Source organism: Delphinus delphis, chromosome 3 (genome assembly GCF_949987515.2).
Source record: "Delphinus delphis chromosome 3, mDelDel1.2, whole genome shotgun sequence".
Taxonomy (NCBI): Eukaryota; Metazoa; Chordata; class Mammalia; order Artiodactyla; family Delphinidae; genus Delphinus; species Delphinus delphis.
Window position 1 is genome coordinate 94,855,377 of NC_082685.1, and position 14,470 is coordinate 94,869,846.

Here is a 14,470-nt window from a genome sequence, read left to right on the forward strand (position 1 = left end):
AAAATCCATGTCTCCAGGCCGAACACCAGCATATTATGAAAAACTCCCATTAAGAATCATGGGGGTGGGCTTCTCTGGTGGCGCAGTGGTTGGGAGTCTGCCTGCTGATGCAGGGGACACGGGTTTGTGCCCCAGTCCGGGAGGATCCCACATGCCGCAGAATGGCTGGGCCCGTGGGCCATGGCCGCTGGGCCTGTGCGTCCGGAGCCTGTGCTCCGCAAGGGGAGGGGCCATGGCAGTGAGAAGCCCGCGTACCACAAAAAAAAAAAAAAAAGAATCATGGTGGTAAAATATGAATGGTCCATACAACTGGAGCTTTTTTCCCTGTTAGTTACATAATTTGCTTGGTGACCACTGGAATCTTACAGAGCAAGTCAGCATTTCAAGATTTCGATAATGGATGAAAGCAGCCTTGGAGAACAACTGCTCAAACATTAATGCCACCACAAACAAAAACTCTGTGGAGAGATACAGGAATTTCTGCTTTGGGATAATTATTCTTTTTGAGTATATAATCAGTTAACATTCTAATCAAAAGCTAGATTCAAGTTGATTACAAAATCCTCTTAACTATGAGTGATGGTGAGAGTAAGGATTTTATCCCAAATCAACTGGAGATGGTTGTAGTGTTGTAGGATGCACCCCTGAAGGATTAGGACAATAGAAGGCTCACTGTGAGGCCACAGAATTAATTCATGACCACCCAAAGAAGAGGAGGAAAAACCCACGATATTTTCCTTTTCTGCTTACTTCCCAAGGGCACTTTGGATGACGCGGACGACCCCAGCACCAGCATTGGAGCCTACCACTACATGCTGGAGTCAAACATGGGGAAGACCATGCTGGAATTTCAGGTACCTGCTTCCTTCCACATATTTGTTTTGCTATACAACCCCCAGAAGCCTGGGGGAATGCCACTCATCACTAACGGCCCCGTCCCAATAATCTACTCTGTTTTTGTTTTGGTCATTTTAATTGAACCCTGCTAGAATCCAGCACTGTGCTCCCTTTTAGCCGCACCTCAGGAGGCTAAAACAAAAAAGCAAACAGGCACAATCTTTGCTTTCTTAAAGGAAAGTAAAAGACTTAAGCTAAGAAACAGGCGGGGAACATTACAGTCTTATGACCCTATTAACATTTTACCAGCTTTTCAGTATAAAGCTCCCCCTTAAACCAAATCAAACAGTTTGAAGTGTTGGTTGTGACCATTTGGTTCTTAATTTTCAGAAGTCATGGATGAAGGTGCCTGCAATGTATATTAAACAATTTTCCCCTCAGTTATGGTATTTCTGTTAAACAAGACTGCCATCTCCTATTGTTAACTAAATCAAAACATTTAGCAACCTGTAACCCTTTTCATTCCACTGCTGACAAGCAATAATAGAGCTGAGGAACTATATTACCTGTTATTTGCAAATTAAATAATGATATTAATAGCAATAAGAATAATAATAGCTAACGCTCATTGGATGCTTGCTTTGGCATTGTGCTAAGCATTTAACAAATCTTACCGCAATTTAACCCTCACAATAAACATGTGAGTATTTCTTATCGCCATGTCTTCATTGAAGGAAGTGTGTCATACAGCTTAGCAAATGGCACAGCCAGGGTTCAGACCCAGGCAGTCTGATTTCTGAATTCACACTCCTATTATCCTATATTGGGCTGGGCAGACAAAACTTCAGAAGTTATTGAGAATGCAAAGTGCACTCTCTAAAATATTAAACACGAATACAGTTGACCATCCATATACATCAATGCCAGTAGGAATCAATATGCAATGTTATAATGAGGAGACTTTACCCGCCAAGATTTCTATTTTTTTAGGTTAGATTCCAAGAAGCAGTCAGAATATAAAGTTTTATGGACACAAATGTTCATCATGGTATAATTTACAGTGGTGTTACAGCTGAATCCTGAAGCCACCACCTTCCAAATACCACCTTTGGTACCTTTCAAACTCTTTTCCTGACTACAATGGCATAGCCACTTCTCAGGTGGATATGTCCCACCTGCCCATTTTTAAAAACCAGTAATTTTCCTCATCACTCTCTCATTTGATTGACACAAAATACTCTTTCTTCACCCTGCCCTAGGAAGAGCTCAGTCATCCAGGTTTCTCCTTAAGCGGTTGTGGTCTCCCTGACCTTTGATGTTGTTTGTCTTTGTTTGGAAGAGACCCTGAAGCTCACCTTCTGGTGTAGACAGGGGCATGCAGCAGCTCAGTGGTTCTGAGCCCAGGCTTGGGAGTGGGCTCAGCTGCTCATCTCTAAATCTGTTTCCTCGTTTGTACGTAAATCAGGAAGAATAATAGTAGCTATAATAGTAGTGGTGCTACCTCACTGTGCTATTGTGAAGACTAAATGGGACCACATAGAAAGTCCAGAACAGTTCCTGGCATATGGTTAATGCTCAGTGAAAGCTGAGAACTGTTATTATATATATTTCTGAAGAAGGACTGCTTCATTTGAAATGCCAGAGGCTACCAGATGGATTCCCTTGACAACTTTATTTAACCTAAAGGCTTTACAATGAGGACAAGGTAGCTCCCCTGCATTAAATGTTTCAGGGCCCTTGCTATAGAATAAAAGAGTGGAACTGTCAAGGGTTTTTTTTTTTTTTTTTTTTTAATCTTCCATAACAATCTAAAGTCAAACAGAGAAAAAAATAAAAGGAAAGAGCATGACACAAGAGAAGGGACACAAACTTTAAAAAACCATACAGACCTACATGTAAAGCCTGTGCTACCACTTGCCACCTGTGAGCTTAACCGTTCTGAGACTCAGTTTTCCCATCTACAAAATAAGCATCATGATACCCATTGTGTAGGCTTTTTGTGGGGCGTATATAATATGACATTTATAAAACATTTAGCATGGTGATTCCCGAAGGAAGAATCTCATTTATGTTAATTCCTCCCCCCTCAACCCTGACAGAAGAATATTGTACTTCTTTTATTATACAATGAATGTTGCCTGGCCCAGTACATAATAGCTTGTATAGGATTTAGTAGCTATTTTCAGAAAAATCAAGAATGATTTTTTAACACAGTGGGTTAGTCTGCCAAATATAGGGAAGGCAAGATTTTTTTTTAAAAAATTCTTAAAATTCTGTCCAAGTACTATGAAAGGCTGTACTCAACCATCTTTTAGTAATACTTTAATTGCCTTGCTACGGGCTGCATGTTTTCTGTGTGGTCTGTGTAGTAAGGTATTTAAATACATGAAATAATAATTTGAATCATACTGTGGAAATGCTTCATAAATTCTCAAAATGGAGGCTGGGTGCTGGATGAGGGACAAAGGAAGCGGAAGATGTGAAGGCAGGAAAAATCCAAACTCCCTCCTCCCAGTAGGGATTCTGGCAACCCAGGAGGAGGGCCATGAAGCACATCCCTCTTCCTTCCGCCAGCTCCAGGTTGCCTGCTGGGTTCCTACACATTCCTTGGTGGCCTGGGTTAAATGCATCAGCTTGTTTCTGCACATAATGGGAATTGACCACAGACCTAGGCTGTTTGCAGTCAACACAGCAATTCAGTACCCCTGGTGGGTAATAGATGTGTGTTTGTATCTAGCTATGGATGACTATACGGTATAAAAACAAGACTGGTGTCTCCTGACTGCCTGCAGGCTTTCAGGGGGGCCATCGAGGAGGCAGAGCTCAGAGGAAACATGATATATGCTTCTGCTTACCTTCACTTCGTGGGAGGGAGGCTGGGATGCCTGTTTAAGGTAGCCTTGCCCCTCCCCATAGAGAAAACTGCCTGATGTTTGGGGGGTGGGATGGCCACTGGGTCTTGTCAAGGTCAGATTCAAGGCAGACTTTGACTGAAGCTGGTTAATATATTTATTCTGAAGCCTAATGCAGTCCAAAGACGAGTTGTTTATTTACATCTTTGCTAAATTCTCCAGGTCGCCTTTTAAAACCTCATCCCATAAACAAATTTCCTCTTAAATCTATTCTCTTGGGTGGGGAGATTGTGCCCACCTGTTTTTCAAGTTCTCCATTTACACTGTTTGTTTTTCTTATTTCTGATGAATCACAGAACCAAGCCAGTCTCCCAGACAGAGTTCCAGAGAGAAGCAGTGTACATTTTCTCCCCGGGGAGTAGCTGGGAGGCCAAACATTGTTTCTCATAGGAGGCAACACTAGGAAGCACTGTGAGGACAGAGCCCAGTTGTTGTTGGTTTAAATTTAATGAATGACAAAATGAACCAGAAAAGCTGTAGAATGAAAGCTACAACTGCAATTTCCTTGGAGAGAAAGAAAACACAGGGCTTGATTCACCATTCGATTTTAAATTTACTTTGCTGAAGGGGACTGGCTACATAATTTATGGGGCCAGTGCAGAATGAAAGCTCAGGGCCTTTTACTCAAAAATTACTAAGAATTTCAAGAGTACGGCGCACTAAACCAAGCTCAGAGCCTCTGTGCACAGATCACAAGCTCGTGAAGCCAGCCTTGTCCCTGAGACAAATCCCCAGAAGGGCCCAGACTAGGGTAAGAAGAGTTAGGCATTGAACTCGGGTACAAAATTTAAAGGAGCATCAAAAAATTCAGTAATCAAGGCAACTAATATTATAATGCAGTATTTTAAAAACTCAAAATAAATGTGCAAAACTTCATAACAAACAAAACATCCAAATTTTAAATAAAGACAGAATTTTAAATAAAAGACCCTGAACTTGTACGATGTACCTTAAATCTTGCTTGACTCACCTCACCCTAGTCCCAGCCCTACCTCTAGGCCAGCTTCTTGTTTATCTGTCAGCCCACCCAGTTGACCCAGGCTTCTAGATCAGCCCACGTAACAAACACAGTACAGACTTCAGTGAGGAAGGAGCAGGACAGGTAGATCACCAAACAGACTTCCTTCAAAGTGATAGGGCTTCTACAGGTAGAAAATGAGGCTGTGAAGACCAGACAGTGAAGAGTCATGGTGAAACGATGAAACGAATCCTCACAGAAGTCCCTGGCTACCCTCTCCTTGCCTCTCTGCCATAATGCAAGGATTTCCAATGGAATCAATGTGAGGCACACAAGGATTTCCTGGGGTTGAGCCCAGGACTCATACAGCTTCAGGAAGATCTGAAGATAGTGAACTTGGTCATATGAGGGGAAATAAAGAGGTGGGACAGGAAGAATGTGGAAATATTTCAATATACTTTATATGACAATGGTGAGAGTCATTATCTCCAGAGAGGAGAGCAAGAACTAGATCAGGACATAAGGTAAGAAGGCAGACAGAAGGTTATCTTTCCTGGGGGATTTTAGGAACAAGAGCAACAATGAAGAAGAGGCAGTTGTATTACTGCAGAGGGAAAAACTGCTTGGTGGTAGAATAGGAATTTGGGGAATAAGGAGGAGGATGATTCTCTTCTTGCAGGCAGAAACAGTTCAGGTCTCTGTGGGGAAGTTTTTGAGAGATGTAGGTTGCCAAGGCACATGGGAAAGATTTCTGTTTCTGTTCACAGAATTGTGGGTTCTGAAGTCTTAGGAGAACTGCTGAGTGGCATGAAAGAAATTTATCTGGATGGGGGGCTTAGTGCACAGATAAGAATAAGAGCTGAGAGGACATTGGGAGAAAAATATATTACTAAGGCAACAGTCGTCAGAGGATGGAATTAAGAGCTCTGTTGGCAATAGGTTGTTTCTCAGACTGGGCCACAAGGATGCAAGGACGATGCCAAGAGGGCTATTGGAAGCCACAGAATAAACTCAATATATCTTTCTGGGTTGTCAGCTTTACATGAAGATTGCAGGGTGGGGAAAGGAGTGGAGTCGTGTTTATTTTCTTCTTTTAAAAAAATGCGCAAACAATAGAATACAAAATTTAAGTGGAGTCTTAAGATAAAACATAAGACAATATGTCTTATTTGTAAATATTGTCCCTCCTGTAACACGGTAGAGACTATTCCATATCAGAACCAAAAGCGCATTCCTATTCATTTTTATGGCTGCAAAGCATTCACTGAGTAGGCTTGAGGGTACGGTAAGAAGGGCAGCACAAATTTATCTTCCTCAGCTACTGGGGTTACTTTTTTTTTTTTTTTTTTTTTGCGGTACACGGGCCTCTCACTGCTGCGGCCTCTCCCGTTGCAGAACACTGGCTCCGGACGCGCAGGCTCAGCGGCCATGGCTCACGGGCCCAGCCGCTCCGCGGCACGTGGGATCCTCCTGGACCGGGGCACGATCCCGTGTACCCTGCATCGGCAGGCAGACTCTCAACCACTGCGCCACCAGGGAAGCCCCAGTGGGATTACTTTGATAAGAAGCATAGTGGTGAGATCCAGATTAGGCAAGATTTGGTTATGGAACAAACCACTCTCACTTTTCCAAATTAGCATAAGAGGGGTGGGTTACCCAGACACTGGACCTAGGACCCTGGGCAGACGGTGGGGTCAGTGTTTGGGGCAGGAGGCGTAGCTCAGCTGGTGTCCATGTCATATTTTAATTAATGGAAACACATGGTTTTGCTTTTACTAAGGTCTCTGTGGGTTCTTGGGGTGCTTACTGTGCAGTAGTACATACACAAAATCCCAAACTCTATCCCAAACTGAAAAGAAGAAAAGCATGACATTCTAATGGCAGTTTTAGACGTGAGAATAGTGCTATTTTTTCTGATGATCTTATCACTTTAAATTTTACCTCATGGGCTTCCCTGGTGGCGCAGTGGTTGAGAATCCGCCTGCCGATGCAGGGGACACGGGTTCGTGCCCCGGTCCGGGAAGATCCCACATGCCGTGGAGCAGCTGGGTCCGTGACCCATGGTTGCTGAGCCTGTGCGTCCGGAGCCTGTGCTCCGCAACGGGAGAGGCCACAACAGTGAGAGGCCCGCGTACCACAAAAAAAAAAAAAAAAAAAAAAAAAATTTACCTCATAATTTTAAGATAACTGGAATCTCAGAGTGACTTTGTGTCTCCTGATTTTCACAGTGAAAGCGTTTTCCAGAGCAAGCAGACGTAAAGACAATAGAAGTCCACTTTTTTTGAATGGGCATAAGACATCTGTCTAAATGTTAAGTTTCCATAACTAGCTTCATGACCAGGAAGTTCCTTAATTGTATTGTTATTTTCTAACAATTATGTAGTTGTGGTTTGTACTACTAATCCACAGTAGTTGTTTCTCTGGTCAAAAAAGAAAAAGAAATGCAGGTAACTTCAATGGAAGACTGCGAATCCTAATACGATTAGGAAAATAAAATCTTCAGTATGTTGAATACACATTAGCTTGCCCTGGGTATCATGCAGGGAAAGGATGATGCTGATAGAAAGGCTTAATGCTGTGCTCAGCCCTAGCCATTGAATGTGAAAACTATGGGTGAGTTTTAATGTCAGTTCAACCTTATTGTCCATATTTTAAGGCATTTTCTTGACTGAATTTATAAACTTAGGGGTTTTTTACAATTTCTGTAGTTTGTCCATTATATGTTTGTCCAATATATTTAAATTGTTTTCCTTAATACGTAATATTGTCGCATGATTTAAAAGGTGCAAAGAATGTCAGAGAAAGGTCTCCCTCCTTTTTTCTCCCCAGAGGCAACTCATGTTACCAGATTCTTTTGTATCTTGCCAGAACTCTTCTAGGCGTTTATAAGCAAATATTTATAGGCATCTCCTATTCTTTTTAATCAAACAGTAGCACACAGTGTACATGTTGGACACTTTGCTTTTAACTTAACAACACCTCATAGAGACTCTTTATATTAGAACTAGAGAGCCTTCTCATGCTTTGTGATTGTAGCATATCTGGTAGGATGAATGTGTCATAGGGAGGAAGAATCATTTTCCTTCTGCCCTTCTGAGTTCTTAGCTGAGGCCCCTGTAATAAAAGACAGATGAAGAAGAGAAAAACAGAAGTACACTTCATGTTTATGTGAGAGGTACCCAGGGAAAAATGAGTACCTCCACAGGGTGGCTTAGAATTCAGGATTGAATACCATCTTAATAGGGAAAGGGGAGAGGGGATATAGGCCTCTCAGGCCTTAAATAATCTTTAAGAAAGATGAATGGGCCCTCAGAAGAATAGATGGGAGCTATGATACTTTGTGACAAAGTTTGTCTGGGTGTGGAATGGACTTTAGTTTCTACTTCTGTGATAACAGTCAGTCTTCCCTGGTTGATGCAACTTCTGGGGAGGGGATTTATGACAATTGTGTTCCTTTTGGAGGATCTATCTTTAGGCAGATAAGGGGAGTTCAGAGAAAGCCTCTTTGCAGTTTTTAAAGTATTTACAGCTCAAAATAATCAATATACCCAAGTGGCGTATTTGGGGGTGCCGTATGCTGCTACACGTTAGGATGATATTTTATTTAACCATTCCTTTAAAAATGAACATTTAAAATATTCCCAGTCTTGGGCAATTTTAAAAAGTGATTCAATGAATAGCCTTGCCTGTACATTATTATAAGATGTGCTGGTATATTTACATAATTTCTTCGGTGTATATTTGTTAGAGCATATGTATTTTTAATGTTGAAAGGTATTTGTCAATTATTTAATAATTTGTGCCAAATAGCAAGGTAGGGAAGGAAAAATGCTCCGAAAGCCTAGGACTGTGGTATTTGAAAAGTCTCAAAGTGTTCTGACAGTACTGTATATTCTATTTCCCAAATATAGTTGGGGATCAGAGTTATGCCCTGCTCAGCAATCACTGAGGCACTTTCCTTCCCATTTCTGCTTTGAGACTAATGACAGGTATTTGGGTTTTATAGGAGCTTATGACCATTTTCCAACTATTGCACTGGAATGGAAGCCTAAAAGCCCTTCGTGAAACAAAGTGTTCCCGACAGGTGAGATTTTCCAGTAAAAACAGGTTTGCATTGTATGGACTGAGCAGATGGCTTGTCATCTTCCAGGATATGTATCAGTCCAGTTGCATCAGGGACTGACCAAAAATGCACACTCAGAAGAATGTTGGCTGGGCATAGGCCTGATTTAGATACCTGTACTGAATGCTAGAATGAAGGGATCATTAAGACAGACTTAGTTTCTAAGTCAAATACTGAATCTACTCTATGCACCTGTCCTGCCTGCTGAATGTGTGCCCTCTCCCACTCTTCAAGGCAGAAAGAAATGTGAGTCTGCACTGCTTCTGAACCTCCTCACTGAGAACAGGTAGAGTCGGTTGTGTAGCAGGAGGATTTTTCTCATCCCCACCAAATGTCCTTAAGGGACAACAGAAATGATTGTAAAGGTGGACAACCTGGTATTTCAGTCGCTCCCGTTTTTTGGTTTGGAAGTTTCTTCTTTATTTTTCAGACAGGGTCTCACTATTTCTTTGCTACCTATAAAAAGCACCCTTCTCCCTTTTTTTAGTAGCAAAGACAACCCCCTCTCCCATGCACTTAACGGTTCTCACCTACTGTCCCTCAAGATTTATTCTTCCTTTACCCCATTAGACTTCGAAGATGGTAGTTTGTTTTGAGAGTTTGCTAACAGGAATTTGTATGAGAAACAGAGCCTTTACTAGTCAGCAATATGAGGGTAGATGTAGGAGTTTTCCATGCACTGCAGCCCCAGGAGTTTTTAGTTGTTCTTTGCTTAGAAAGCCTGGCTTTCAAAATGTCAAAGATGGAAAAGAAATGAGTAGCTGACAATGGCTTTGGCTGTTTTTTTCTTTTCCTTTGATTTAATAAAAAGCCTTTGAAATATGCCGGGTTAGTTATAAACACTTTTCCATGATTGTTTTTAATTTGTTAAGGTCATAAATAAATACCATATGTTCTTGAAAATAAAAGTAAACAATGCATCCACTCCACAAGATCTTCTTAAAGTGCATCCATCAAACTTATACATGATGTTACAATGTATTGGCAAATTTTAAACATGAGAATTGACAGATAGTGACAAATTTTTAATTATTTGGAGACAGTGAGAGACAACGTACATGAAGGTACCATTATGATATCAATGATGATAATACCTATATTCCATAATACATTTTTAAAGTTCTTCCCATAGTCTCTGTGAGCCATTCAGTCTGTCATCTTCCTTATGCTAACAACATAGCAGTTAGGAAGTTGATTCTCCTGGTGTCTAAGTCTTGTCCTGATTCAAAGCTCCCTGCTTTCTGCAATGGGTGTGACCAAACCCAGTTCTGTCCGAATCCTTCCGTATAATTGTTTCCCTTTTTATCTTGCCAAAGGAGATAATGCTGAGCAGAAGAGTTCAGTGAATGAGATAATGTTCATACCAATTGTTATAGGAATGCATTTTCAAAGGAAGGCATATTTTCTAGCAAGGTCAGAGCTCTGTTCTGCGAACATTATTGGGTCATTCCTGGTGGTAGTGTTTTGATTCAGCCTGGAGTGACCCTACTTTGTGTACCAGCTTAGCCCTCTATTTCCTTTAAGAGGTATGTCCTGAGATTTGGCTTCAGTTTGTGAACATCAGAGAGGTTTGGTTATTGGTAGAACCCCTGGGGGTGTGTTGGGAGTAGTGGAGGCACAGGAAAGGAGGCGTCAGAAGGCCATGAGCCCAGGTACCTTTGTTGCTCTTTACTGACACTCTGGACTTTGTTTCTTGGCTCCCAGGAAGTCATCTCCTACTATTCCCAGTATTCCCTAGATGAAAAGATGCGCAGCCACATGGCCCTCGACTGGATCATGAAGGAGCGGGAGTCACCAGGAATTCTCTCCCAAGAGCTACGAATGGCCCTGAGGGAGTTGGAGGAAGCCAGGAAAGCAGGACAAGAACTACGTTTTTACAAAGAAAAGAAAGAAATCCTGAGTTTAGCCCTGACTCAGATCTACAGTGATCCTGACACTTCCTCACCCAGTGATGATCAGTTGAGCCTCACGGCCCTTTGCAGCTATCACTAACAAGGCCAGGTCCCAGCTGCCCCCAAGGCAGGCAGAGGCCGGACTGTAACATTAGGAAGCTCATAGAAGGAGGTCATCAGAGGCTTTAGCAGCTATAGATGCTGCCTGAAGACTGTACTAATTCTCCCCACCCATTCCATTCATAGAATCTCAGAGTAGGAGGACCCTTATAGGACCCAACATGTCACTCAATACAATTTTCCCATCACACTCTCGACAGTTCCACCTCAGACTGAAAGGATGGAGACAGGATTGCTTGAAAAATATTTTCCAGGCCTGGCTTTAACCTGAAGCCTTGTTGACATGTGCCTTGCTAGATTATATATGTTGTTTAAAAGAATGGGTCAATGTAGCATCCCCGAAAAGAACACCAGCCAGGACTGGGGAAAATAGCATGATAGCAATTAAAAAATACTTGGGATTAAATAAACAATATGGATTCTTTTAAAAAATATACAGGGGTCAGAGTTTCTTCCTAAGCTTTGTAAGCTACAAGATCACTTACACTCTACTAGGTGTAATCCAAAACTTCAGTGAGGATTTTATCTGGACATCCCACTATCAAAGATTTTGAACTGGTAATAGTATGAGAATACTATATAAATGTAATGTGGCTTAAAATGTCATAGTAATAATTTTTTTTTTCAATCCACTCTTCCATATGGGGATAAATATCACCCAGGATAGTACCCTCACTTGTATTCCTCAAGAAGAATTAATATCCAATTTTTATGAGTCCTGCAATCAGTCATATTCATTTTCAATCTGCAAATAGATTAACTGATTCATTTTTATTTCTGCCACTTCTGTCATATATCTATAATGGAGAAAGTTACTGTCATTTCAAAGGTTAAAACATTTTGAAAAATCATTAGCATTTAACAATGCTTATATTCACATTTGATTTGTTTCTCATGCATTAGAGCAAAGGAATTATTAGCTGTCTTTGTTATTGTTCAAGAACTTAAGCCACCAGTATCTCAAACATAGTGTCATTTTTCAGTTTAAATTACTGGACTCTTCTTTAAAGAAGGGATAAAACATTGCCATCTCTTTTTCAAAATGGCTCGGATCAATCAACAGATTAGAAACCAAAAGCAAATACAAACCAATTTTTAGATGGTTCCTGGTCACTCAGATTTAAGAATGGCAGCAGTGTCAATTTTAAACACTTACAAGTATTTCCCTATTTTTAACATGGAAAGGATTATCTTGCATTTACTCCAATAATTCAAATTTAAGAAAACGGTTTTCTCAATTTTAAATAAGGTTTCTTTTTCTTCTTGTTTAGGCAAATGCACATTAAGTTTCATGAAAGCTAAAACCATTATAATTACATTAAAGTTTACAAAAATGTGAGTTTAGCTTCATATCTAAATATCTACAGTGCTAATTGTCACTCCTTGAATCCCCATAAAACTGTATACTGAGTACTATATACTGAGCATATATTTTGGAATTAACCTTGTTAATAAAAAATTAACTTCATACATCATATTTTTCACATCAGGGGAAAATTTAGCTATATATCTGCCCTACTCAAATGTCTTGAAAAAGTAATGCTATATAATATTAGATAAATTTTATTTAAAATATTGTTTTAACAAAAAAATCACATTTCTCCCCATAATGAGGCTAAACGTCACCTAGAAGAAATTTCCGAATAGGAATTAGAATTAATATTTATAATTTGAATAAATTTTAAAATTAAATTACTTCCTATTTAAAGTAATTTTTTCATAAAGTCATTACTCGTTATCATTTCAGAAAAGCCACAACTTCCCATGTTGGGTGTGATTAAAGGTAGGTACATCTGTACTGCATTTGCAGCCTTTAAAAATGACCAACTCAAGCTGACACCATCTAATTACATGCAGGAACAGGAATCAGCTGGGAGAATATTAAATGTATTCTCTGCCCTGCAATTAGAAAACTGTACCCATTCTGTACACTGAAAGCAGAGGTTCTGTCTTGGCCACTATCAGTTTTCCTGGCTGGTCAAAACTGCCTACTCTTCCTGCAATGGTAGGGAAGTTTCAGCAAAAGAAGCAAAAGTCAGAATCTTCGCCACTGCTGCTCCCTTTGATGCTCATTTATCACAAATCAGTTTCAGCTAAGACCTAATGGCTGTCAGTACATCACATAAATGTCTATAATCCTGGCCCTGAGAAGAGCAGGGTTGAAGAGCAAAGTAGGTTATTATTATTTTTCAATTTCTATGTCTTGTTCTCAATAGCACACTGTGTTGGAGGGGCCTAGAGTGGAGGATTCTCTATTTAAATATATGGAGCTATGTGTCTTAACCTTTTGTGGTTATAAACCCTTTGAGAATCTGATAGAAGCTATGGGCCTTCTCCTAGGAAAATAGAACGAAGCGTATACACGCAAAATTACACAAACTGTGTCAGAGCGTATGTGGACCTCCCCAAAATCCATACATTGCTCTGTCCAAGGACCCCCAGTTTAGAACTTTTAATTTTGAGCACATACTTACAGTTTCTTAAGCTTTTCAGCAGGGATCCAACTAACTCAGACATCGTCCCATTAACCTATCTCTAAGATAAATGTCATCATCCTGAAATACAGAATTGCACTGTATTTTGACAAGAGATAGTTTAATTCTCACAAAACCCCAATACACCAGATTGTTATGAAAAAAACAGCTTGAAGCAAACTAGTCACTAAATTTGTGTGAACATGTTAGAATATTACAGATTTAATAAAGTCATTGTTCCTCTCATGATCAGAATTTGGCTGTCTATTTGTTCAAAAGATATAGTCCATTGATATGTTTGCTGTTAAATTCATTCACCTATTTCTAGAAAATGAAAAGAATCAAGCCATAGATAGTCCTGAAATGCTGTACCTACATCAACGATGAATCTGGTCAGCTAGGTCTCAGGACAAAGAGAAAACATAAAGGTTTAACACCTTTCGGTTTCTTTAGGGAAAGCTTTTGAAGTCAGGAGTATTGTTGTAGTTGACTTTATCTCTGAAATGCTTCAGAGAGTTCTCCGTTATATCATGCCATGCCTTTCTTTCTTGTCAAAGGACAAAAGAAGCCAGACTAAGAATATTTTTATTATCCTTGACTATGTTTACAGGTAAACACTATTCAAGACATTATCTATTATATATTGTTGGTGTTTTGGTTTTTTTTACCTTGCAGAAATGCAAATATCAATCTTTCTTCTATGGTGTCCACCATGTTAAAGAGCGAATATTGAGATTGTTTTTAGCCAGGGTTCCAGGAAAATGAAAATTATTTTCCCTACTACAGTGGTTTTCTTTGGCTGCCCATTAGAAATATCCAAAGAGCTTTAAAAGATCCTAACTGGGGCTTCCCTGGTGGTGCAGTGGTTGAGGGTCCGCCTGCCAATGCAGGGGACGCGAGTTCGTGCCCCGGTCCAGGAGGATCCCACATGCCACGGAGCGGCTGGGCCCGTGAGCCATGGCCGCTGAGCCTGTGCATCCGGAGCCTGTGCTCCGCAATGGGAGAGGCCACAACAGTGAGAGGCCCACGTACCGCAAAAAAAAAAAAAAAAGATCCCAACTGTCCAGACTGCATCCAGACCAATGAAATCAGACTTTCTGGAAGTGGAACCCAGGCATCAGTATTTTTTAAAGCTCCCCAGGTAGTTTGAATGT

General features: G+C 40.5%; 1 protein-coding gene across 1 annotated transcript in view; it reads left to right on the top strand.

The window, feature by feature from the left end:
- Positions 1–11,518, top strand: part of LIX1 (limb and CNS expressed 1) — a 48,827-nt gene extending 37,309 nt beyond the window's left edge. The window contains exons 4-6 of the mRNA XM_060006990.1: positions 759–854; positions 8,714–8,791; positions 10,535–11,518. Coding sequence (XP_059862973.1) covers positions 759–854; positions 8,714–8,791; positions 10,535–10,822 — 462 coding nt within the window. The 3' untranslated portion in view covers positions 10,823–11,518. The remainder of the gene's footprint in view (positions 1–758; positions 855–8,713; positions 8,792–10,534) is intronic.
- Positions 11,519–14,470: the final 2,952 nt, after the last annotated feature.